At 40.2% G+C, this 24,763-nt stretch overlaps 1 protein-coding gene across 3 annotated transcripts in view; it reads right to left on the reverse strand.

Moving 5' to 3' along the window:
• Window positions 1-2,356: 2,356 nt before the first annotated feature.
• Window positions 2,357-24,763, reverse strand: part of PIK3CG (phosphatidylinositol-4,5-bisphosphate 3-kinase catalytic subunit gamma) — a 56,674-nt gene continuing 34,267 nt past the window's right edge. For all 3 annotated transcript variants that reach the window (XM_039516927.1, XM_039516919.1, XM_039516938.1), the window contains 6 exons: window positions 18,966-19,112; window positions 18,031-18,121; window positions 16,120-16,250; window positions 14,403-14,514; window positions 12,059-12,216; window positions 2,357-4,388 (listed from right to left, as the gene is read on the reverse strand). In XM_039516927.1, the coding sequence (XP_039372861.1) occupies window positions 4,107-4,388; window positions 12,059-12,216; window positions 14,403-14,514; window positions 16,120-16,250; window positions 18,031-18,121; window positions 18,966-19,112 (921 nt within the window). In that variant the 3' untranslated portion in view covers window positions 2,357-4,106. The remainder of the gene's footprint in view (window positions 4,389-12,058; window positions 12,217-14,402; window positions 14,515-16,119; window positions 16,251-18,030; window positions 18,122-18,965; window positions 19,113-24,763) is intronic.

Raw genomic sequence — 24,763 nt, forward strand, 5'->3', positions numbered from 1 at the left:
GTAGGTGGAGGCAGCAGGTCCAAACTCCCCTTGCCTGTGATGAGTGGCTTATACACTGCAGTCTGCCTCAGTGAATGGGGGCTAGATGGGGACTGGGCAGTAGCCATATACTGAGGTGAGGTGGGGATTCCCCTTGGAGGGGAGACCCAGAAACTGTGGGGGTACTGCAAGGGGGCAGCCCCCAAGAGAAAGGAGCACCAGGGTCCAGGAGGGACACCAGCCTGCAGAGGGCGCTCCAAGGCTGTAGAGTGAATTCCCATACTGGACCAGGAGGAGGTGCCGCAGGGGTGAGTCACGCATTGTTACAGGGCGTATTCTGTCCTTGGTCTTACATTAGAAGCAAGAGGATTAGAATATATTTCATGATCACTTTCACCTAAGCTGCCTTCCACTTTCAAATTCTCAACCAGTTCTTCCCTATTTGTGAAAATCAAATCTAGAACAGCCTCTCCCCAGTAGCTTTCTCTACCTTCTGAAATAAAAAATTGTCTCCAACACATTCCAATAACTTGTTGGATAATCTGTGCCCTGCTGTATTTCTCCAACAGATGTCTGTGTAGTTGAAGTCCCCCATCACCATCAAGTCCCATGTTTTGGATGTGTGTGTGGTTTTTTTTATTTAAAAAAAAAAAAAGAGCCTCATCTACTGCTTCTTCCTGGTGAAGTGGTCTGTAGCAGACCCCTACCATGACATGTTTTTAACCCCTTTTATCCTTACCCAGAGACTTTCAACAAGTCTGTCTCCTAGTTCTATCTCAACCTCAGTCCAAGTGTACACATTTTTAATATATAAACAACACCTTCTCCCTTTCTTCCTTGCCTGTCCCTCCTGAGCAAACTGTACCCTTCTATACCAATATTCCAGTCATGTGTATAGTTGTGTTAACTAGCATTTCAAGTTCTTCCTGCTTATTCCCCATACTTCTCACATCAGTATACAGACATCTCAGATACTGATTTGATTTCCACCCCCTATGTTCTCTCTTGTCTCTCCCTTAATTCCTGCTATAATGGTCCCTCCTCCCCCATATAAGTCTGTGTATAACAAAGATCTGTGTTCCTGTATTATCATAGGCTTTGGCTAGCCTAAACAGATTTTTGTAAGGTTTCAGAATTCTTTTTACTAAATTCTAGCCTCAAATCCTGTTTTCATACTATATATTAATCGTAAGGTTTTTTTTGTCAGCTTGTAGCACATAATAAACTGCTGATACATGCTTTAAACTTAGTAGTAGATTGTAAACTTCTCTCCCAGGGATAGATTGCTGTTAGATCTTTATTTACATGAACAAGTGTGCTTATGAATGGCATTATCTGGCAAAATTGCAACCATTGTTTCAAATATTGCTGACTCCAGCGGTACTAATATTAACAGCAGAGAATTTAATTTAAAATCATAGTATAATTTAAATCAAGTTTGCTTTAAAGAACAGAACCAAGGTTTATAAAATCCCATTAGAAAATGGGGGTTTGCCCTCAGGGTGGATAATCACAAAACTGGAGTCTTCTTTTGTTTCATATCGACCAAGTCCCTAGAATTAGGAGGGTTGGGAGGGCTGTTTGAAGAGTTCTAGACTTAATAAAAATTTCCTCCAAGCTGGGCTTTGAATAGCATTTCTTCCAGAAGTTCCATACAAGTGTTTTGAATTATTGGAGAAACAGACTATTTTTGAAAAAGAAATCCTTTTATTTCATGATTTATCATCAGAGAATTCATTTCAGGACTACAGAGCACAAACCCAAGAATATCACATTAGACACAATACTAATCATTTTACACCTCAGCATGCTTTTAAAACCATTTTGCACAGGGTCATTATGTGACAGAATGGAAAATGATTTCATAACATGTAAGCATTTTGGACCTCCTCATCAAAATTTCCCCTACACATCAAAAATACCTTGTGAAGAGCAACCAATTAAGCACCTACATTTAAAAACTAAAAATTCTGTTTCATAATTGAGATACCAACTACAGTACATCTATTACAAATCCTTTAAGAGAACACTCAGTAGTTCTTGTTAAAATCTAAGCAACAGTGTGAAATGGATACAAACAATAACAAATTAGCAAATCCAGTTGATCATCTGGGTTTAATGAAAGAAGCAATTACATAGGCACAAGTGCAAATAGGCCATTCTGTAAGCTGTCTTCTCTCTTTGGTAAAATCAATTAATCAGCAGGGAGGGTATTAATAATTTAAGTCAGAAGCAAAATTCATGCTATAAACTGTTATGCTTTTTTTTATATTAATAGGATCAATTAATTATTTTCAGATATCGTATTAGACAAATAGTTAAATATACACCTAATATTTGCCCCCAGTATTTCCTTGTCTTTAGATTTAGTTTATACTTAAATTAAAAAAATTTTTAATTCCTTTCATAAATAGCTTGTCAATTATTTTTAAAATAACTTCAAAAATAAAACACTATACATAGCAAAATATACACAATTTCAAAGATTACATTTTAGTTCCTGATTGGTATAACTTGAAAATATGTCTCTGAAGAATAAATAACCTTTGGGCTTCTTAAACATTTGGCAACATGTCAATTGTTCTTAGAGAAGATTCTTTTGAGGAACAAGGAAATTACTTTTATAAAGCTTTTAATGTATAGGCAGAATTCTAGTAATTGCACAAGAAAACTATATAAGCATCAAGATTCAATATAATATATTAGATGTTCATTTAAAAAAGGAACTTAAATGAAAATTGAAACACTTAAACTTAAAATTATCAGAGCAAACCCAGGAACTTTAAGGTAAAGGAGATGTTCTGTGGGTTCTTCTGTGGAAGGGCCAATTAGGTCTTTGGTTTTATGGTTCAGGAAGCTATACCAATGGTAATGTAAGGTTCTTCCTAGTCCACAGTTTCTCAACCCCTGGGTCAGGACACAAAATTGGATCACCAGAATGTTTCAAAGGGTTTTGTGGCAGCTTCTGTGGCTCTAGTCCCACAGGGCTGGCTGGGCTCATCTCCCTCTTCCAAGATTTGCAACCTCTGGGGTCCTAGCACCACTCAGGTTTGGCCCAGCTGTCAACAGGACAGGAGTCCAAGTAGGCCAAATTTGAGTGAGTGATACTGCAACCTCATGAGCCAAATCACAACTCCACTCTCACAAATTTAATCCAGTCAGGGAGGCGGGGCCACACCTGAGTGGCGCTGGAACCTTGGAGATTGCAACGCTGAAAGCCAAGCCCAGCCAGGCCTACAGCACAGGATCTGCAGGAGCCACCACTGTGGGGTGAGTGCCGGGCAGGACCCCCTCCCCTATTTCCCCTCCCCTAAGAGACAGGATCCGACTGAAACCATCCCAGGGCCTCTATCCCCAGACTATTTACTGGGTCATGACAAGCCATAAACATTTACAAATGGGTCCTGAGCCACTTCTTTTTACCTTCAACTGTTTTTTCCACGAATGTAGTTAATTCATCTTTCAGAGGTGGTAGGTAGGTTAATGGAAAAATTCTTCCGTTGACCTAGCTGTGGTTACACTCGCAGTTAGCATGAAACTATTCACAACATTGAGCAACGTAGCTAGGTCAATCTAATTTTTAAACTTGGAGTCTCTTTCAGGCCTGGTCAAGGGGAGTTAAGGAAAGGATGAAGGAGAATGAGGGTGAAGAATGCTTGGTAATAAAGCCCTCCTGAAGAAGTATACATCCTGTAGAGGCACTTACAAATCAGAGTATTTAAAATAAATAAAAATCCTCCATCTCTTGAAGGGCCTGACAAGCATGCATAATTTAGGGGAAGTCACAGGGCACCCATGTTTCAGTTCCCAGGCTCCACTCCCTGCTTTCCCTTTGTCTTCATTGTAGCTTTAGAAAAATGGGAAAATTGTAGGCCACATCAGCAAAGCTACTAACAAATAAAAAACAGTATTTGCAATGTCAGCAACTCCAGAAAATCTTTTTCTGTAAGAAACAGATTGACATTCTTGAAGTTCAGGGCAAAGCAGTTTGCCATTTTTAGAAGTCCTATTTAACCTGTTAGCAAATTAAAAGGCAACTTTGATAGTTCAATTACTAGTAAGCTATAAGTAAACATCCAGACTTGTTAACTTTCTAGTTATGCATAGTTACTCACTTTACAGACACATTAGGCAGAATGCTTTTCTACTCCTTGTTTGATTCCAAGCACAAGATGTAGAAACCAGTTAAACTGCACAGTCCAGCCTTTATCTCTGCAAACTTCAATCTGATCTAGGAAATGCTTTTTAGCATCTTCCTCATTTTTACCTACAGTTAGCGCATCCCGGATATATTCAATATCTTCTTTGCTGGTTAATTGGGGCATTCCGGTCATTAGCATCATGGAAAACAGAATGATCAGCAGGTTTGTGTGATGTCGAAGAGCAAGATAAGCCTTCACACAAATGTCCTGCACGAGGGAAGAAAGTTGTGTTGTTAACTAACTGAGCAGACTGAAACAAAAGGTTTTAGGAAGCTCATTTAAGAACTTGCTTAAAATTGATTTACACAGTACTAATCAACCATGTTAAATTGCTAACGCTTAATTTCCCTACTATTCATATTAACAGAAACATTAAGCTAACTTCCCCATGGGTGGTGAGTTTTATGGGCCCATGGTGCCCAGGCACCAGGAATATTCCTGGTGCCCAGGTACTACAGGCCCAGGTCGAGCCTGCCTGAGGCCGGGTCTCTCCCTTGGCCCCGCCTTCTTCCCTGGGCATTCTCACCCTGTGCATCCCCCGGGCCATTTAAAACAGCCCAGGGCCCCCACTCACCACCGGCAGGGCAGTGGAGCTGAGTAGCTGCCAGCCCACTCACTCAACATGGCTGCCAGCCAGGGCCGGCTCCAGACCCCAGCGCGCCAAGCAGGCGCGTGGGGCGGCATTATCCTGGCAGGGCAGCATTTGGCTCCGGCGGACCTTCCGCAGTCATGCCTGCGGGAGGTCCACTGGAGCCCCGGGAAGAGCGGACCTGCTGCAGGCATGACTGCGGAGGGTCCCCTCTTCCCGCGGCTCCGCTTGAGCTCCCACAGCCATGACTGCGCCGGGTGCGCTCGTCCCAAGGCTCGGACGGAGCTCCCGCAGGCATGTCTGCGGATGCTCCACCGGAGCCGTGGGACCATGGGACGGTCCGCAGGCACTTCTGCCCCGGCCACGGACCGGGGAAGGGCGGCGCGAGCGGCGCGGCGCGCCGCCCTGCTTGGGGCGGCGGAATTTCTAGAGCCGCCCCTGCTGCCAGCCCCTCCCTGCAGTCCCTGGGCGGGGTGGGTCTGTGTCCCGCCCCAAGTGCCCCTGCAGCCAATGGGAAGCTGCGGGGGCACTGCTTGGGGGTAGCAGCACATGGAGACTCCCGCCTGCCCTGCCTAGGAGCCCCAGGTAAGTGCTGCACACCCCCCCACCCCTTCCCAGAGCCTGTACCCCCTTCCCTCACAACCCCTCCTGCCCCCAAATTCCCTCTCAGAGCCTGCACCACAGCCCTCCACACTCCCTTCCAGAGCCTGCACCCTTCCTGCACCCCCACCCCTTGCCCAAGCCCACAGCCTACATCTAAACTCCATCCCAGAGCCTGCACCCCTCCCAAAGCCCAACCTCTCACCCGTCCTGCACCCCAATCCCCTTCCCCAGCCCAGGGTCTGCACCCCAGACCACCTCTCCCAACCCAAACTCCCTCCCAGAGCCTTAGGCAAGTGGGGAGCGGAGTTTGGGCGGGGGCAGGTTCTGGGCACCACCAACATTTCTACAAACCTGCCACCCCTGAACTTCCCCATCCATTGCTCTGGATGCACTAGTAGCTATTGAGGCATGGGGCCGTGTTTTGTTGCAAAAACTAAAGGGCTTTTTGTAACAGCATTACATAAATTAATCAAACATAAGCTTTTTAGTGAAAAAGAGGATTTAAGTTTAATTTTCCTAATGTGTGGTGATTGCCAGTAACAATGAAAGAAACCTCATTAATTTACCATCTCTCTCTAAAATCAGTAGCATTTCCATTTATCATGGGAGAATCCAAACAAGCTCACTTTGTAATAAATTCAGCAGAACTTCTGGGGGAATATTTATTCTTTATATCTCTATACACTTTACAGAGATGATTACATGTTTAATGGAGAACACTGTTAAGGTTCATCTTGTTGATAGATAGCTATCATTTTCACCAGCTCTAGTTTTAAGTTACCCCATTTTTGCTGTGTGTGTGTGTGTGTGTGTGTACATACACACACCTCTACCCCGATATAACGTGACCCAGTATAACAGGAATTCAGATATAATGCGGTAAAGCAGCGCTCTAGGGGGGCAGGGCTGGGCACTCCAGTGGATCAAAGCAAGTTTGATATAACGCAGTTTCACCTATAACGCGGTAAGATTTTTTTTTTTTGGCTCCCGAGGACAGCGTTATATCGGAGTAGAGGTGTGTATATATGTATATAGTTGACTGCCATACTGAGCTCACTGGAGTAAGAATATATTTTCTACTATCACTATTGCTTTATCATTTACCTATATACCTTATCTAATTACATTGGTACATCATTTAAAAACTTTAGAAAGGCAAACAGTTCTTATAGGTTGGTTAAATATACAATGAATCAGAAGACTATTTAATAGAAAGTGACTAATTAGTAAACACTTTCATTTTATTTAAATCTGTATCACATTTACTTTTAGAAATAGTTTTCTCAAAACCAATTGAGTGAAGTAATGCAATGAAGCTCCATATTCAAGAAAACACTAATGCTAGAGTTAAGACAGAGTATATTTCAATAGCTTAGAGGTAAAATCCTTCCAAGTAATAGTTATTAAAAAAAATCAAAACAAAACCAAGCAATAGAAAAAAAAAAAAAGAAGTTAAATTTTATGGTAATGTCTGTGCTTCCAAGTGTATGAATTATCTTTAAGATTAGACTTTCCACAAATTTCAAAATAAGTCAGTTTAAGTTCCTTAAGCAATCCAAGTATTTCCAGGTAACTTTCTCCAAAATCCTATCAATATCTTATTTGAGTGTGTTCATTTTAAATCAGGGTTAGTGTTTTTTTTTTAAGAGACAGCAGGATACCTAAGAGACAGCATGATACCTCATCTTAACAAATAAACATTAACTATGGAGCCATGACCATTAAGGGGGAAATCCTGCTTTCATGCCCTGCATCCCTTGGAAAGAGTGATCCCAGCACAGCTGTAGGAGTGACAAGAGCCAAACAAGTTAGGAAGATGTTCCAGAAGAGGGTTTTTAAATAATTTCTCACCTCTCCATTTGCCTAAAATTTTCCAAATAAATTCTTCAGTCAAATCGAAGATCAGTTGGTTTAGTGCTGACAAAGTTAGGGGTAGATTATGTTGATCAGAGTTGAGTTTATAATAGAAAACTCATTTCATCTGTAACTTTATGGGGATTAGTGTCTTTCTGTGACACCAGAAAGGAGGAAATTCTACGTTTGTATATTAATTTCAAACAAGGAAATTTTGGCACAAAAACTAATGTATATTTATTTCTCCTTGAAGGAGATGTGAGCACTTTTTATAGTTGTATCAGCTGATGGAATCAAAGAAATTTGGTTTCCAGGGAGACTATTTTCCCCTGGATGTTATATCTCAATATTGTTGGTGCCAGGACAGAGGAACCATGGTGTCATAAAGAAACAGTTGCTTCATCAGGTCTCACATTTAGTCTAAGGACACTGAGATTTCTGAGAATCTGCAATGACTTACTAAAGCTAATTGTCTATGTATAATCTGAAGTGAGTTTTGAATTGGCACTCTCAAAGGATGCCGATATCTACTCTCTCAAGAGGCAGAGAGGTGAAAACCACATATGTATGCATCGAGGACATGAAGAAGATTGCCTCAAGTACATGGCTATAGACAGACCTGAGGGTATCCTTGCAGGCACAATAAAGCAAAATGATCTCTGAAGACAGAGACATAGTGCAAGAAAGAAAAAAATCCCCTTAAACACACAACGAAAGGGACAAATGAGAGTTCTTAGAGCCAAAAGCTATGCTAGATATTAGCTAGAACAGTGGTCCCAAACTGTGGGGTGCACAGAGGAACATTGGGGGGGGTGAGCGTGGCAAAGCCCTGGCCAGCCCCCATGGGAAGCGGGGAGGGAGTGCCACCTAGCTCAGCTCCGGCTTCCAGCCACAGCTCCGGACCTGCCCCCCAGCTGTGGCCCCACCCTCAGCCCCTGGTGCCTGGTCACTGCTCTGGCATCCTTACGCCTGTCCATGCCACACACGCATGGCCACATGCCTGGCCCTGGCTCCTGACTGTGGCTCCAGGGGGTGGAGGGGTGGACAGAGGTAAGAGAGTGCTACATGAAAAGTTTGGGGATCACTGTTCTAGAAGTTTTGGCATCTTTCTAACGTACACTGTCCAAAGTCACCTGTACAAACCCACTCTTCCCAACACACAATTTCTTTTACAAATTAGTACTTTTAAATGAAGATGAGTTGTATTTTTCCCCAATCACTTTTTCCTAACAATCATCTACATGATTTGATAGCCACAGGGTATCTCTTGAGGAAGTTGTTCAGGCAATGTTAGAAAAATAACACAGCATTATCAAGTCTGCAGGGCGAAGCAAAATACTAAGAGTGAAATATCTAAGCTAATAATAAAAACAAACACAAAAACAAAAACAAACACCCGGCAGACAGAAGGCTCAAGATGCTAAAAATACAGGGTAAAACCAGAACATTTTTAAGGCTTCTGCAAATTAAATGAGGACCAAACCTCTGATTCACAGAGAATTTTGTTTTAAGAAGTCCTCATATATGAAAAGGAGTTGCGAGATCCCAGCCAAAAAAGCTGGAAAAGAAAAATTCAGTACCACTGGTACACTCTTGGACATTAAGAACAAAGACAGAATTCTAAAGGCATTGAAGGCAGCCAGGAAATTCACCTACACGGGCACTAAAATATTCTTCTTCTCAGATTTGAGTTCTGCTCTTCTAAATTGAACTTTTGTGGTAAAGACACAGAAGCGTCAATATTGCTTTCAGCAAAACAGAGTTTCAAGACACAGTTAATATCCTTTCACATCTTAACTCCACTAAATAACTATCAGAAAATGCACAACTTAGGTTAAGCTCTGATAGAAATGACCAAGACAATATTGTACCATGAGTCTTTGCTCGCTTTATACGTTTGCCATGCCATTGGTAACTTTGGAAATGTAATAGCTAGCTGCATGTTATGTTGCATTATTCTTTATCAAAGATACTATTTTTTAACTAACAGCTTCTTTAAGATCTGCCAAATGACCTGTGGCTATGGTCTTCAACAACTGTCAGAGGGGCAAAATCAGACGTTTTAAAGAGGAATAAACACCAGAACAGTACACTACAGAAGATTTCTCTAAGAATAAAACTGCAATATGGCTGAACATCAAATTAATATAAGGTACTCTTAAAAATTAATGATGGCTCAATAATGAACCTTTTCCATTAATACCTAGTAAGCAAAGTCAACAGTCACAACAAATGAAACACTTACTATTACAAAAGGTCATGATCACTAGCATTATTGAAATTTAAAAGATATTGCACATTTTTAAAAAACCGTATAAGTAAAAATACAGATTTAGTATAGGAAAGTATCTTATTTGGTGTTCTCACCTTATTTTTAACTTTCTTTTTATTGTTTTGAAGACAACAAGCCATTTAAAACATTGACAGAACACAAATTTTGAGACAGTACTGTAATACTGCAGAACTGCAAATGCAGTTAATTTTTTTTTGTTATTATAGAAACCTCTCTCTAAATCCTCCCTCTTGTACATTTTGAAAAGATAAATAATTGACCAGTTTATACTATCAGAATTGTAGTTCAAGAAAATATGAACGGGTTAACTACTTTTTATCTGGTTATTGGCACTAATGGAAATTAGACTGCCCATCTTACATGCAACAATGTCCGTATGGTTTAGAGGACTGCAATTTAGATTTGGGGGGAAAACTGTGATTTAAGGCCCACACCAGAATTCAGGTTTGTCTTCATTAGAGATTTTTGCAGTAGTGTGGCTTCCTAGATCCCAGGGAAAGTCACTGTCCCATGTGCCAGTTTACACTGGTTCAGTGCATCAGCACTGGGGAATTGCAGTACAGTGTAGCTACAATGTCTTCTCACAGTTCTCTTGGGGTATATTTTCTTGCTGTCTATCTAATCGCTGCTTCCAGACTGAACATGACCTACCAATTCACACGGGCATTTGAACCCCACATTCATGCATGGTTTACACAGCGTCTGCAATAGCGCTTCTGCTCTGGTACACAGCTATGTTCGGTTCAAATCCTCCTTTGAAGGGGGGTTCAACTCTCCTATCTTCCAACAGCCAAGAAATGCCTAGCTTTATAAAGGGCTTTGCAATAGTTTGACTTTTAAACGTTCTATCACCTTACAAATATGGTGGATCTGCAGGTCACTTGGAATACTGCACTGCTAGAGCAATGAAATCCTTTCACACTAAGATGATGCTGGAACTGCTTTTGATTCAAAATAAAGGCTCAAAACTAACAGCGGGTTCTCACTTACTTTTAGAAGCACAGGTTGGAAAATGGCAGCTGCTTTGTGTTTAGAAATGGAAATTTTGTGCCAGAAAAGCTTATTTGAAGACGGAACAACACATATATGTTCAAATATAGAAGATTTTACCCTGAAAATGCTCATTTTAAACATCTCAGAGCAGCAGCCATTATCTTATCTTTCTTAAGCCTACTAAATAGGTTTCTTCTGCAGGTCCTATAGAACACTACAAAGTCATGTGCTTAGCCATTTTGGAAGCCCTCATTGTTAAAGCGATAGCACTCCAGAGGAGGAAACACTATCCTACACTTAGGACATATGAAAAAAATACTAAAAAAACCTACCATGGTTCAGGACAACTGGAAATTTCTATTCAGAAACAGAATTCCAGGACTGAAATAGGCATGCAGATCAGGAATGAGCTGCCCTGGCATAGCAGTTAAAAGTATGCACAGCACCTGCTCACACTATGGCTGACTCTAGCAAATTCCATTAGTCTTCTCTAATTTTATATATATTGAAACTTAATAATAAACATAAATAAGTCTAGTGAAAATGATTCTATTAACTGGCTCTAACAGAATACACCCCTGTATTCACACCCTAAACACTATTGTAATAATTTTTCCAAGACATGTCTTGTAAGGCATCATTTGAAATCTTGTAATGGTCAGTATCGTCCTGATAAAATGTGTGGCAACATTGTATGTAAAGTTATAAGATGGCCCTGTATGATGTTTTTAACATATGTTCCAAACCCCACAGCCCTGCCCAAACAGAAAGTTATTTTTCTGACTTTTATACCTCATTACTTGTACCCACTTAAAATCTCTTTGTAGTTCATAAACTTGTTTTACTGTATCATCTAATCCAATGTGTTTAAACTTAAGTGCCTGAATAATTATTTGAGATAATAAAAAGTCATATCATTCCGTTTAAAGAGTAATGGAGTTAAAATATTTTGTACTGTTCAGGAAAAGGCTGGGCAATACAGGACATACATTTCTGGGGGGAAATCTGGGACTGGGGATGTGTTGTGGTTACCTGGTAGTATAACCAAGGCTGGGGAGAGACACAGTGTAACCCAGAGCGGTTGGCAGGCTGCAGTTACACACAGACACTCAGGGTGTGGTTTGCATGCACAAAGGCAGTTTGTGAGTGGCCCAGGTGGGAGCTACTTCAGCAAGGCAGTATAAGGCATCCAAGGTTGCAGGGCAGGGATGATACAGTTGCTCATTAGTCTGGACTGTATCCTGGTATGTCATACTGGGTGATCCCATTCAAAACGTGAAAAAAGTAACAGGTCTTCCCATTCATTTCCATTGCAGGGTAATGCTGTGCCAAGCAGTGCCGTATGTGCCTTTTGAATTCTAGTTCCCATAATCATATAGGTAATTTGAGAATTTAGTTGGGCCTAAAATAGCCCAGAATTTGATTTTGGTTCAGGACATTCCATTAACAGGGAAGTCTTAAATTTTGAAGACTAAGGCACCAAATGCTAGTCTCAAAAAATAAAACATTGTTTAACTTATTTACATCAGAAGATTGACTCCTTACCTGAAATTTACTGAAATGCAGACTTGTCTTCTTTCCAGTAGTTCCCATGACAAAAAGAAAATCTGGTGTCAACACAAAAGGAACTCTTTCCTTATTAATTCCAAGGAAGCTTTTGTAATTCCCAAGAATATGACCAAAGTCAATATGAAAGAGATTACCTTTATAAGAAAGAGAATTCAAGATTAGGCTGATAAATAAGTAGCAGACAAATATTTCCATTGGCATCCATAATACTATGGAAGCAACCTTGTTATGATTTATCTTACTTTAGTTTACTATAATATAACTCTGGTTTACTAGAACAGACTATTTGTTCTCCTTTTTATACATCATCATAGCCTCGCAGCAAAATATTTATTGTTCAAATTTATTTTTTTGCATCCCTTAATAAGCAGGCAGAACTTCTATATCTTTATCTATTTCTCTTAGTGGCCTTGTTACTATTGGGACCTTATAACATATACATCACAAGTCACATGATTAAAAAAAGCTGTACCATGAAAACTTGTGTCTTAAATCCATATCACCATATACCCTTGTGGAAAAGCCCCCATAAAATACAATAGAGATGAAACAAATATGGTTCCACAGAAATTACTCCTTTAGGATTTAATACATAATGCAACCCTTTCTGTAGTTATTTTTTAACCATCATATAGATATCTCTAACAAAGATATTCTATAGTCACTAATTCCGCAGAATCTTTTCATAAAGGTATATAAATGCTTGAGTTCACTGGAAACCAAGCCATTTCACTAACAGCCTAATTCTGCTTTCTCTCATGGATTGGTAACTGGTTAAAAGATAGAAAAGAAAGGGTAGGAATAAATGGTCAGTTTTCAGAATGCAGAGAGATAAATAGTGATGTCCCCCAGGGATCTGTACTGGGCCCAGTCCTATTTAACATATTCATAAACAATCTGGAAAAAGGGGTAAACAGTGAGGTGGCAAAATTTGCAGATGATACAAAACTACTCAAGATAGTTAAGTCCCAGGAAAACTGCAAAGAGCTACAAAAGGATCTCACAAAACTGGGTGACTGGGCAACAAAATGGCAGATGAAATTTAATGTTGATAAATGCGAAGTAATGCACATTGGAAAACATAATCCTAACTATACATATACAATGATGAGGTCTAAATAAACTGTTAGCACTCAATAAAGAGATGAGTCATTGTGGATAGTTCTTTGAGATCACCCACTCAATGTGCAGCGCAGTCAAAAAAGTTAACAATGTTGGGAATCATCAAGAAAGGGATAGATAATAAGACAGAAAATATCATTTTGCCTCCATATAAATCCATGGTACACCCCCACCTTGAATACTATGTGCAGATGTGGTCGCCTAATCTCAAAAAAGATATATTGGAATTGAAAAAGGTTCAGAAAAGGGCAACAAAAATTATTAGGGGTATAGAACAGTTTCTGTATGAGGAGAGATTAATAAGACTGGGACTTTTCAGCTAAGGGGGGGATATGATAGAGGTCTATAAAATCACGAGTGGCATAGAGAAAGTAAATAAGGCAGTGTTATTTACTCCTTCTCATAATACAAGAACAAGGGGCCACCAAATGAAATTAATAGCTATCAGGTTTAAAACAAACACAAGAAAGTATTTTTTCATGCAACACACTGTCAGCCTCTGGAACTCCTTGCCAAAGGGTGTTGTGAAGGCCAATACTATAACGGTGTTCAAAAGGGAGCTAGATAGATTCATGGAAGATAGGTCCATCAATGGCTATTAGCCAGGATGTGCCGGAATGGTGTCCCTAGCCTCTGTTTGCCAGAAACTGGGATTGGGTGACAGGGCATGGATCGCTTGATGATAACCTGTCTGTTCATTCCCTTTGGGGCACCTGCCATTGACCAGTCAGAGGACAGGATACTTTGGTCTGACTCAGTATGGCCGTTCTTATGTTCTTGTGCTCAACCAGAGTTGCATCCATGTTTCTGATGGTAGAATCAGGGTGCTAAAGTTGTTGATTTTGTTTTACTTTTTTGGAATTTGGGTTTTACATACATTTAAAAAATTATACAGGAAAAACAGATGAAATAAATGTCCATAAAGCTATCCCAGTAGCACAGAATCTATGCACGTCAATAAAAATGTTACCAACCCTATTTGTGTTACATGATTAAAACATTTCCACCCTGACTTCCAGACAGTGCAGTCTTACATGTCTGTGAGTCAGTTTAAATACTAATGTTAATAAATAAAAGGTACAGGGATATGATGAATAATGAGTAAAATGTAAATATCAATTAAATATCTGTTAAAACACACATCTAATAAAACATACCCAGTCCCTATTTTAAGTATGTAATTCATAAAAAACCTCACCTGATTCTGTAATCATAATGTTGTCATTGTGTCTGTCTCCTATTCCAAGTACAAAGGTTGCCACACAGTAACCAGAACAAGAATAAACAAATCTTTCCACTGCTGCCTGAAACTAATTAATAGCAAGAATAAAAGTAAGAAAATTCTATTGCTTATATCAGTGTTTCTCAAACTATTTACCATTGTAGGCCACATATGTGGCCCACAATGTGTTATCTGGGCCGCAGGTCGAGAACCACAGTGCACCCCCTCAATCCTCCGCAGAGAGCCCTCCACAGATGGGCCCAGTAGTGGAGTTCTGGGCAGGGACTCTGGACGGTGCCATGTGGGGCTGGGTTGCAGCCCTGATCTTTGACCTGGCCGGGTAGCAGTCCTGGACCACAGACCCCTGTTGTATGGGGCCAGGCGGCAGCCCTGGACCGGACCTCTGTTGTGTAGGGCCGGGGGGGCAGCTCTGACCCTGGATCCCCACTGTGTGGGGCTGGCAACTCCGACCGTGGAGCCTGTAGGGCCGGCTGGCAGGCCTGGACTCCAGACCCCTGCTATGTGGGACCGGGTGGCAGCCCCAGAGCCCGTACCCCATGGGGCTGGCTGGCAGCCCCAGACCTCAGATCCTTGCTGGGCTGGGCAGCCTGGACCCTGACATGCCAGGCAGCTGGGAAACCATACTCCACCGCAGGGCCTGGCGACCTTTAGCACACAGCTGGGCTGCAGCTGTGTGCTAATTGGACCCCATGTGGCCTGCAGACCGCAGGTTGAGAACCACTGGCTTATATAGAACACTTCACCTTCAAATCTCAGTATAGGCATTAAGAGCAGGATCCTACACTGCACTCAGCACCTTGCAGGATCAGGCCCTTATTAATTACTTACCGTAACACATTTGTGAGCTACATTTATATTGTTATCCCACTTTTACAGAGGAAAAAATCATGCAGAGAGGTTAATGATTTGCCCAAAGCCACACAGCAAATCAGTGTGAAAGCTAGTGTTAGCTCCCAGTCCTGTGCTTAACCTTAAACCATGCTGCCTTTTACAGCCTTCCTAAGGGCTTGTCTACACTTACCTCTGGAGCGATCGATCCAGTGGGGGTCAATTTATCGTGTCTAGTGAAGACACGATGAGTCGACCGCCGAGCACTCTCCCGTCGACTCCGATACTCCACCGGAGTGAGAAGCGTAGGCGGAGTCGACGGGGGAGCATCAGCAGTCGACCTACCAAAGTGAAGTAGTAAGTAGTGAAGTAAGTAGCTCTACGTATGTCAACTTCAGCACGCTATTTTCGTAGCTGAAGTTGCGTAACTTAGACTGACTTGGCTCCTTCCCCCCAGTGTAGACCAGGCCTAACAGTGCTTGCTTTAATCAGCTCGCCATGCATCACTTCCAAATACCATCAACAAAAGGGATAAAAAAGCACCTTATTACTCAGGATTATGACTGTTCGCTTTCCTTTTGCCCTGTTACATGACACCCCATCATACACACCATAGTTCTTATTCTGCTACAACACACAGTAATATTTATTTTTAAAGGAAAAACAAACAAACTATGTTAATGAAACCTGTGAACCAATTTAAAACAACAACAAAACAGAATAATTTACAAAGAGGATGCAAGGTGTGTGTTACAGAACACTTTTGGGACTTTCAATGGGACTTGTGCACCTAAGTCACTTAGGTGCTTATGATAATCCAATTAAAAAGTGTCTAAGAATTCACCTTTTCTTCAATCACACATCTGTCTTTCAGCCACTGATTTAATATTTCATCCTTAAATGCACCTGTGTTGCCAACTGTACTTTGCTGAATTTTGGCAATTGTTGTAGCATCTTTCACAATTTCAATCATTCCTACAAAAGACAAGGAGGAAATAAGAATTTTATTTTCGAAAACACTTTAGTCATATATATATATAAAACCAGTGCTGTCTATTATTTCATAGAACCACCAAGTCACGGAGTGAAGGTCTTATATTCTGTTGAGATATTTACATTAGGAGGTTGCACTATCACAATTCAAAGTCACTATAGTACAAATATTGCAAATGTAATATCTCCATCCAATTACTGAAAAACCTGAAAGATGGTTCTTTTTTATATTTGATGTTAATGGAATTTAGATCTGAGTAGTCTCCATATTGCTGGAACGTCAATCTGTGTGTTGGCTCACAAACAGTAGCTTCATATATATGTTGAATAAGACTGGGGAGAAGAATGAGATTTGGGGAAATCCGCAAGTGAATGCTCTGGCAGACTACTTGCCTACCATGACCCTCTGATTTTGGTCCCAGGGAATGTAACCTCTAGGAGACCTTGAAGTGGTGCACCAAAGAGTCACATATTGAAGAACACTAGTTTAACCTGAGAAAACATTCAGTAATGAGCTGAGACTGTCCCTTCATTTGACCAACAATATCCTTTTTTGTGGTACTGAGGGGTGCACAATTTTTAGATCCATCACATGGAAAAGGGAATCTAGGAAGTACAAAAGAATATAATTTTCTTGAAATAAAAAATTGGGAGCCTATTAAGAACCCATAAAAGAAGAGAGAGTAATGGCAGATTTTTCCCCCCCGCAATTCTATTTTTATGTAATTGGATAGTTTTAAGATAAATTTATATGCAATAAAATTAAGTCTTATAGTTTCTGGAAAATAATACGTTTTCTAAAAAAATGGTCTAATGGAGAGGCCACAAAATTTGAAAACATTTTAACATTAACAGTTAATGTTAAAGTACATGTATCAAGTAATATTTTCACATATCATTCATGTTTAATTTCCTTTGATTTTCATTTTATATAATTTGAATAGTAATCTCTCTGATTTTAAAAACATAATATGTATTGAGAAAGAGAAATACCCTTTATATTGCAACATCCTGCATTTTAATAAGCATGAATTTGGGACTGCTGCATTGCTCAGAAATCACAAAGTTATGAATGCGTAATGCAGGTGACCTCAAAGCAATCTTGATTAAATCTCTCCACTGCAACATCACATATTCTCTATGCCACATATTTTTAGCTTTCAGAAAAATTACTTTAGAGATATTTTAGAGAATTCTTAATTTGAGCAGTACTGCCTATAAAGCAGTTTCTGTTGCAGGGGGGAGAGGAAAGTAAAAAAAAAAGTGTATTGTGAAGAATGTGGGAAATACCTATATTATTTTTTGTGAATATTAGGTGGACCTCTGCCTATTTGATTACTATCATGCTGTCATCTGCTATGTGGATGCAAAATGTTAACTCAGTCCTGGGAAGTTCTGCATGTCTCCAGGAAACCAGAGTTAATTACTTTAGTCCTTGTCTATACTTAAAAAGGAATGCCAGTATAGCTATACTGACAAACCTGGTGGTGGAGACGCAGCTTGTACCATCAAAAGACTTCGTTTGCCAGCAAAGCTTAAACCTGTTTCCCAAATGGAATAAGCGACACCAGCGCAAAAGGTATAACTTTTTGTCTACACTGGGATTTTTAGATGTGTCAGTTAGAGATGCAATGTCAAAAGTAAGGCTCACCCTAGAGCCATGACTTACAGAGACATACAATATGAACTTTATGTACAATTTTTGTGATTTGTTACCACCATGATGTTCTGCAATCCACTGATCTCATCCAGTGTACTGTACCTATTTTATTTCCTGTAGAAATGCAACCATACGGCAACAAACACAGGTCCAAGGATTCTGCTTCCCAAATAGATTCCATAATTCGAAGAATCTAGTCATAAAAACAATATACATTTTTACAGCACTCCATCTTCAAAAGCACTTTACAAAACAATTAATTAACCCTATCCATAATCTTGTGAGACAAGTCAGTAGCATTATCCCATTTTACAGATGGATAGACTGAGACAGAAAGAATAAATGATCCATCTGAGGCCACAGAGTCAGTCAGTGGCAGAACTGGAATTAGAATGTTATACTTCTTGGCTCTCAGTCCTGTCCTCACATCATGTCTCTCTCCCTGATAAAACATACATATTTATTGTATGCCCTATTTTAACAGACAAGAACTGATCACATTATGAAACACCAACTTCTATGTAAATCCTCAAAAAATGCTAATATTGGTAAACTGGTCAATTGGAACACCATCATCAGATCAACCAGCAAGGTCATACAGGAGAAGTGCAATCTGTCACTCTCTTTTACCTTTGTAAGTTTACAAAAAATATGTTTTTCCTTTAGTGGGAAATGGATCATAATGGCCAAAATGACAGATTAATTTTGTAGGATAGTGAAAGTGTGAAATTTATTAAAGAAACTCAGAGTCTCAATTCTACCATCTAGCCAAACACATGCAGGAGGACTAGGACAGGAGGAATGAGGTACAAAGGTGATATAAAGTACCAATAGGACATAAAAAAAGGAGGCCCTAGTCCTGGTTGGGTCCTCTGAGCAGTACCATAATATGTTTTAATAAATAATAAGTTCATGTTCCAAGTGTACCATAAATACAATTTACATACATTTTTGACAGGAAAAGTTTTTTTTCCCCCCAAACACTACTTTATTCACGTGGCTCTTATACATATCACATAGCAGTTTAGCAATCATACCTGTAAAATAAGCATATCCTGGCGAAGGTCATCTCCATGTTTGAAGATAATGCCTATGGTTTCATTTGATAGGGCTGTGGGGTCTGCACATTTAAATTCAAGCCAAAGTGGCTTTTTCTTGGATGCCATTACTTTGCATTTTTCAATCTGTAAAAGATGAATTCATTTCTAAGCTTTTTACTCCTGTTGGCACAGCAGAGTCAATGCAGCTAACATAGAATTAGCCACATCCTACTGCTTTTCATGCATTATCAACACATTGTTTACAAAATTCCAATCAGTTATGCCTGTGGAAACAAATTTAACGGTTGGGGGAGAAAGGTGTTATTCAGTTGCCACAGAAGGCCTAATTTAGCTTGCAGAACTTTTAATACTAGTGATGATGCATGAGCTGGAAAGAACCCAGCTTGACTCAGAGCACAGGCTAAATTTATAGAATTGGCCATTAAAAAACAAACAGCATCTTCTAAACTCTGAACCAAGAATATGAGATTCTGAAATCATAGGGAGACAATAAGTATGGAAACCCACAATAGCAGCTTTACTGTTACTTTGCAGAGTAGAAACATACATTTAATTACCCTCCCTCCCCACAAAAAGACTCCTATTGACTTCATTGTGAGTGAACTGGGTCCTATGTCTCTGGATTCTGTTTGATTCTATTTTAAACATCAGTGAAACATGGTATTTTAAAAAGCATGAACAGACTTTGAGCAAGAAAATTACATCTTTGAGGACATCTGAAGCTAGATCAATTGTAAGTACACATCTGTATCAAGTCTCTACAATATTAAGAATTATTAGTTGCTTTCTGCATTTTATTTTATTTCCAATTTATGGTAGAGAACACAGAAACATGTATTTGGACAGATCCTCAGCTGAGGTAAGTTAGTTTATAAGTCGTTGACATCAGTGGAGCTACATTGTGGATCTGGACCACAGTATTTACCGTATATAAAACAAAAACAAAAAATCTCCAAACAAACCACAACTCCCACCTCCAAAACCCACCCCTCAAAACATGTGTTGCTTACATTCTTACAGTCTGACAGCAGTAAGTAATTTAATGTAATTATGTATAAAATACGAAAATAAAAAAAAGAATGTTAATGCAATTTCAAGCTTGTGAAATCCAGCACTGAAACTCGGAAAACTTATTTACTGTTTTTCCAACAAAGTTAATTCAGACATATTGCATGTGTGGCATGCAACATATATTATTCCTGATTGCCTTCTTCAATGTAAACTTATATGCATATGTTAATGTTAGTATGTTTACACTGCACAAAGAAAACAGGAACTGCTACATACATGCAAGATATGGATGAATTAATGTTGCAAGAGAAGACAATTTTTTGGATTATCCTGATTTTTAAGTGCTTGAATTCCCAAGCATAGCACTGCAGTAACACTTTCCCACCACCTCAGTAATTTCCTTTTTAGAAAATAAAATTTAAAAAATCCAGTTAGTTATTTTTATGGATAAAACATAAGCCTGGGAATTGGAAGTTTGTTCCTAGTTCTGCAACAGACTTTCAGCAAGTCACCCTCCTCATGCTTTAGTTTTCTCTGTAGGCCTGGCTTGATGTAAGTAACTTGCCTCGTTTTTTAGTGGGCATGACTGGGAAGGTGAATGGAAGGTTAAGATGTAAATAGGGGCTTACCAAGCAGTATGCTAGAGTCAGGATGTCTGTGCTAGCTAAGATAAGCAGGAATACAGTAACTCCTTGCTTAATGTTGTAGTTATGTTCCTGAAAAATGCTACTTTAAAGCGCTATGATGTTAAGCAAATCCAATTTCCCCAGAAGAATTAATGTAAATTGAGGGGGTTAGGTTCCAGGGGAAAAAATTTTCCCCCAGACAAAAGACTCTCTCTCTCTCTCTATATATATACACACACACAGTAAGTTTTAAACAAACAATTAATAGTGTACACAGCAATTATGATTGTGAAGCTTGGCTGAGGTGGTGAAGTCAGAGGGTGGGATATTTCCCAGGGAATGCCTTACTGCTAAATGATGAACTAGCACTTGGCTGAGCCCTCGGCTGAGGGTTAACACATTGTTGTTAATGTAGTCTCACACTCTACAAGGCAGCAGGAATGGAGGGAGGAGACACAGCATGGCAAAGAGAGACAGAGATGTGTGAGAGACACACACTGTGTGTGTGTGAGTGTGAGTGTGTGTGTGAGTGAGAGAGAGAGAGACCTGCATTGCCCCTTTAAGTATGCTGACCCCACTCATTTTTAAGTAGATCAGCAAATTGAGACAGCAGTTGCTGCCAGCAAGTTCCCTCCATCCTGAGCCCTGTTGTGTCCCCCCCCCCCCCGGCTCTGTGGAGAGGTACAGGAGCGGGGGAGGTGAACACCCTGACATTAGCACTTCTCTTCCACCCCCCACCCCCCCCCGCACAGCAAGCAGGAGGCTCCGGGGAGAAGCTCCAAGGCAGAAGGCAGGAGCAGCATATGACAGTGGGGGGAGGGACAGCTCAACTGCTTGGCAATGGATAGCCTGCTGGGAGGCTGCGGCACAGGGAACTTAGGGGAGCTGATAGGGGGGCTGCCAGTCCGCCCTGGTTCCAAGCCCCCAGCAGCTAGCTCCAATGGGCTGCTCTTTCAGCAAATAGTGGACAAAGCAGGCAATTGCCAAACAACGTTATAAGGGAGTATTGTGCAACTTTAAATGAGCATGTTCTCTAATTGATCAGCAACGTAACAACGAAATAACATTAACCGGGATGATAATAAGTGAGGGGTTACTGTATAAGGTAAAGTTTTGCTGTGTAACTTTGGATGTGTGGTATGCCCCATAATATACACACCCCCTACACTTGTCGTCAACATAGCTTTTCTGTATGCCATAGAAAGGAACCTGAGTGACGAGACAGTAGTCAAACTGAGTTCTTGGGGAACTGAGTGGAAAAGGTCTCAGGAGAACACCAATATAGCAGTTCAGTGACTCGGATTCCATTTGTCTGGAGCTGGTAATGTATAGTTTATTACATATGTAGCTTTACTTGCAAGGATCACAACCCAGAAGTTTAGCAATGGCATTGGAAGGGTTTAAATTTCAGGTTTCCAGGGCACTGGAGGAGTGGGTTAGATCTAAAGGCGGTCCCTATTGACTCCCCTAAATAAATGATAGGGGAGACTGGAACCAGGTAGAAAAGGAACTCCAATAAATAGTGTTAGACAAGAAATGCAACAAAAAGAAACAAAAAACATGTTATTAAATTATTGTACAGAAGTCTCTCCTAAAGAGAAATTAAGTAACATACAGGGAATAGAGGGAGCTATTTTGGATTCCTATAGAAAGGAATGCTTGGCAGAGCAGGCAAAGGTATGCTAAATGCTACTGAAACCTTAAAGAATAAGACCAATGGGAGATCATGAAGAGAACAGTAATTGTAGCTAAAGAATGAATGCAAACAATCACAAAGATAAGCTCATATTCAAGGAGAGAAATAGGCTGAGAAATGTCCCTTTGGGAGATAAGTAAGTGATTTAAGGAAAAAGTGAGGGATTAAAGGGAATATTTATGCAGATGTTAAAAATATTAGAGTGCTGAAAGGATTAAGCAGGCTGGTATAATAAAGGTATTGGGCGTAATACTCAGTAAGGGAAGAGAAAATGCTTGGTTTGATAACAAAATCTGGTTACAGCAGTACAACTTGGTCCAGTCTTCCCTGGTGGAACCCTGGTAGTCAAACAAATTACACAAGAGGAGGTTAGGTGGTGACAACTACCACCACTATGCTTTTGTCCCCAGGAATCTTTATAGTCATTCTGAAGGAGAATAGCCATTGAATGGTCTGTAAATAATCAATTGTAAAGGACTCCTGTAGGCGAAGAGACACTCTGATTTGAATCATTGGACTATGGATAATTTAGTCAAAATCACTAAAAAGAAAAAAGGGGTTTTCATTTGAACTTAGCTGCCTACAAATGTACACATAGGGAATGTAGTCAGGGTACAGTTTGTAAAATATAATTAGAGCAGAACAAGTTGTGTTGATTAAAATACTTAAAAGAAATGCAAATATATTTGTGTAATTACATAAGGTTTTATGGACCTAAACAAACACTCCTGGTTTGTAAAACCCTACTTTGTACGTAAAAAATTAATTGGCTTTTAAAAGATTCCACTAAAAATCCATTTCAATCTTTCATTCAAAGTTGCAAAAGCAGACAGGCACTTTTGAGCAGCTGCCAAGGTTTGCTGGTAGTGTTTGCTAAATCCTTCCCCCTCAACCCCCCCGCTCAAGCCAAACACATGTGTAGCTTGTATCATTTGGCTTTGTTACCTCAACGTTTTTATGAAGTTCAACATTTTTTTAAATAAGGGCTAGAGGACATGGTTGCGGCTGTGGCAGGGATGACCAGAACCAAGGAAGTGAGAGACTCTGCATCCTGTTGTAATGAATCAGTAGCAGAAAGAGCTGCAGGGTGAGAATGAAAAATTAAAGAGACAGTACACCTCTGGTGCAACAGCAAAGGTGTGTATGGGAGGGCAGGAGGCATTGTTAGAGGAGTAGCAGTGTTTTGAACATTGAGCCTTAAGGTGGCTCTAGTAATCAGACAATCGCTTTCATAGGGGTACATGGAGACTTTTTATTCACAAAACAAACTTTGATGTGAAAATTAATATGGCTAACAAGATGTTATGGCAAATAATGGGTGAGAGAGGCACTATGGAAGATTCCCATGGTACATGATGTGTGTTTCGTAAGAGAGATGAAACAAATGTAAAGTCATGCTATTTAATTAAAACCATATAGAGGCTCCAAATAGGAGCCACAATAGGTTGTGTTTTCTTTTTCAGATGGCTGTGCACTTTGGAAGCAGAAATCAAACCAGCACCAAGAAAGATCAGTGAATGCAAGAAATTAATCTTAACCATTAACGCTTTTATCCAAAAGTTTTGTTTAATTGTAGTGTAAAATAAATGTCATTAAGAAGTAAAAACCTATATGGAAGTGTTTTATAAATGGAAAACTAAGCAATTATATAAAAGACTGAAACAGCCTAGATCTGAAACAAATCCAACTAATGGCTTAGGGTTAAATTAAGGCCATATTGCATAATAAATTTTAATTTATTAATGTGCCAAGTGTCACTGAATTTCACCAATCTGCAGTCACAGGGGTTTGGTCAAAAATGGTTTAAAACAATTGAAAGGACTTTATGGACAAAAACCGTAAACTTTTAAAATCATAGAATCATAGAACTTAAGATCAGAAGGGACCATTATGATCATCTAGTCTGACCTCCCGCAAGATGCAGGCCACAAAAGCTGACCCACCCACTCCTGAAATAATTCTCTCCCTTGACTCAGATGTTGAAGTCCCCAAATCCTGATTTAAAGACTTCAAGTAGCAGATAATCCTCCAGCAAGCGACCCCTGCCCCATGCTGCGGAGGAAGGCGAAAAACCTCCAGGGCCACTGCCAATCTACCCTGGAGGAAAATTCCTTCCCGACCCCAAATATGGCGATCAGCTGAACCCCAAGCATGCGGGCAAGACTCTCGAGCCAGACACTCAGGAAAAAGACTTTCAATATCCCAACATTGACCCTCGGTACTAATTACCAGTGGTGGCACGTTATTGACCTATTGACTAGATCACGTTATCCTATCAAACCATTCCCTCCATAAACTTATCAAGCTTAATCTTAAAGCCAGAGAGGTCCTTCGCCCCCACTGTTTCCCTCGGTAGGCTGTTCCAGAATTTCACTCCCCTGATGGTTAGAAACCTTCGTCTAATTTCAAGCCTAAACTTCCCGACTGCCAATTTATATCCA

The sequence above is a fragment of the Mauremys reevesii genome, linkage group 1 (assembly GCF_016161935.1).
Source record: "Mauremys reevesii isolate NIE-2019 linkage group 1, ASM1616193v1, whole genome shotgun sequence".
In the NCBI taxonomy this organism is placed as follows: domain Eukaryota; kingdom Metazoa; phylum Chordata; order Testudines; family Geoemydidae; genus Mauremys; species Mauremys reevesii.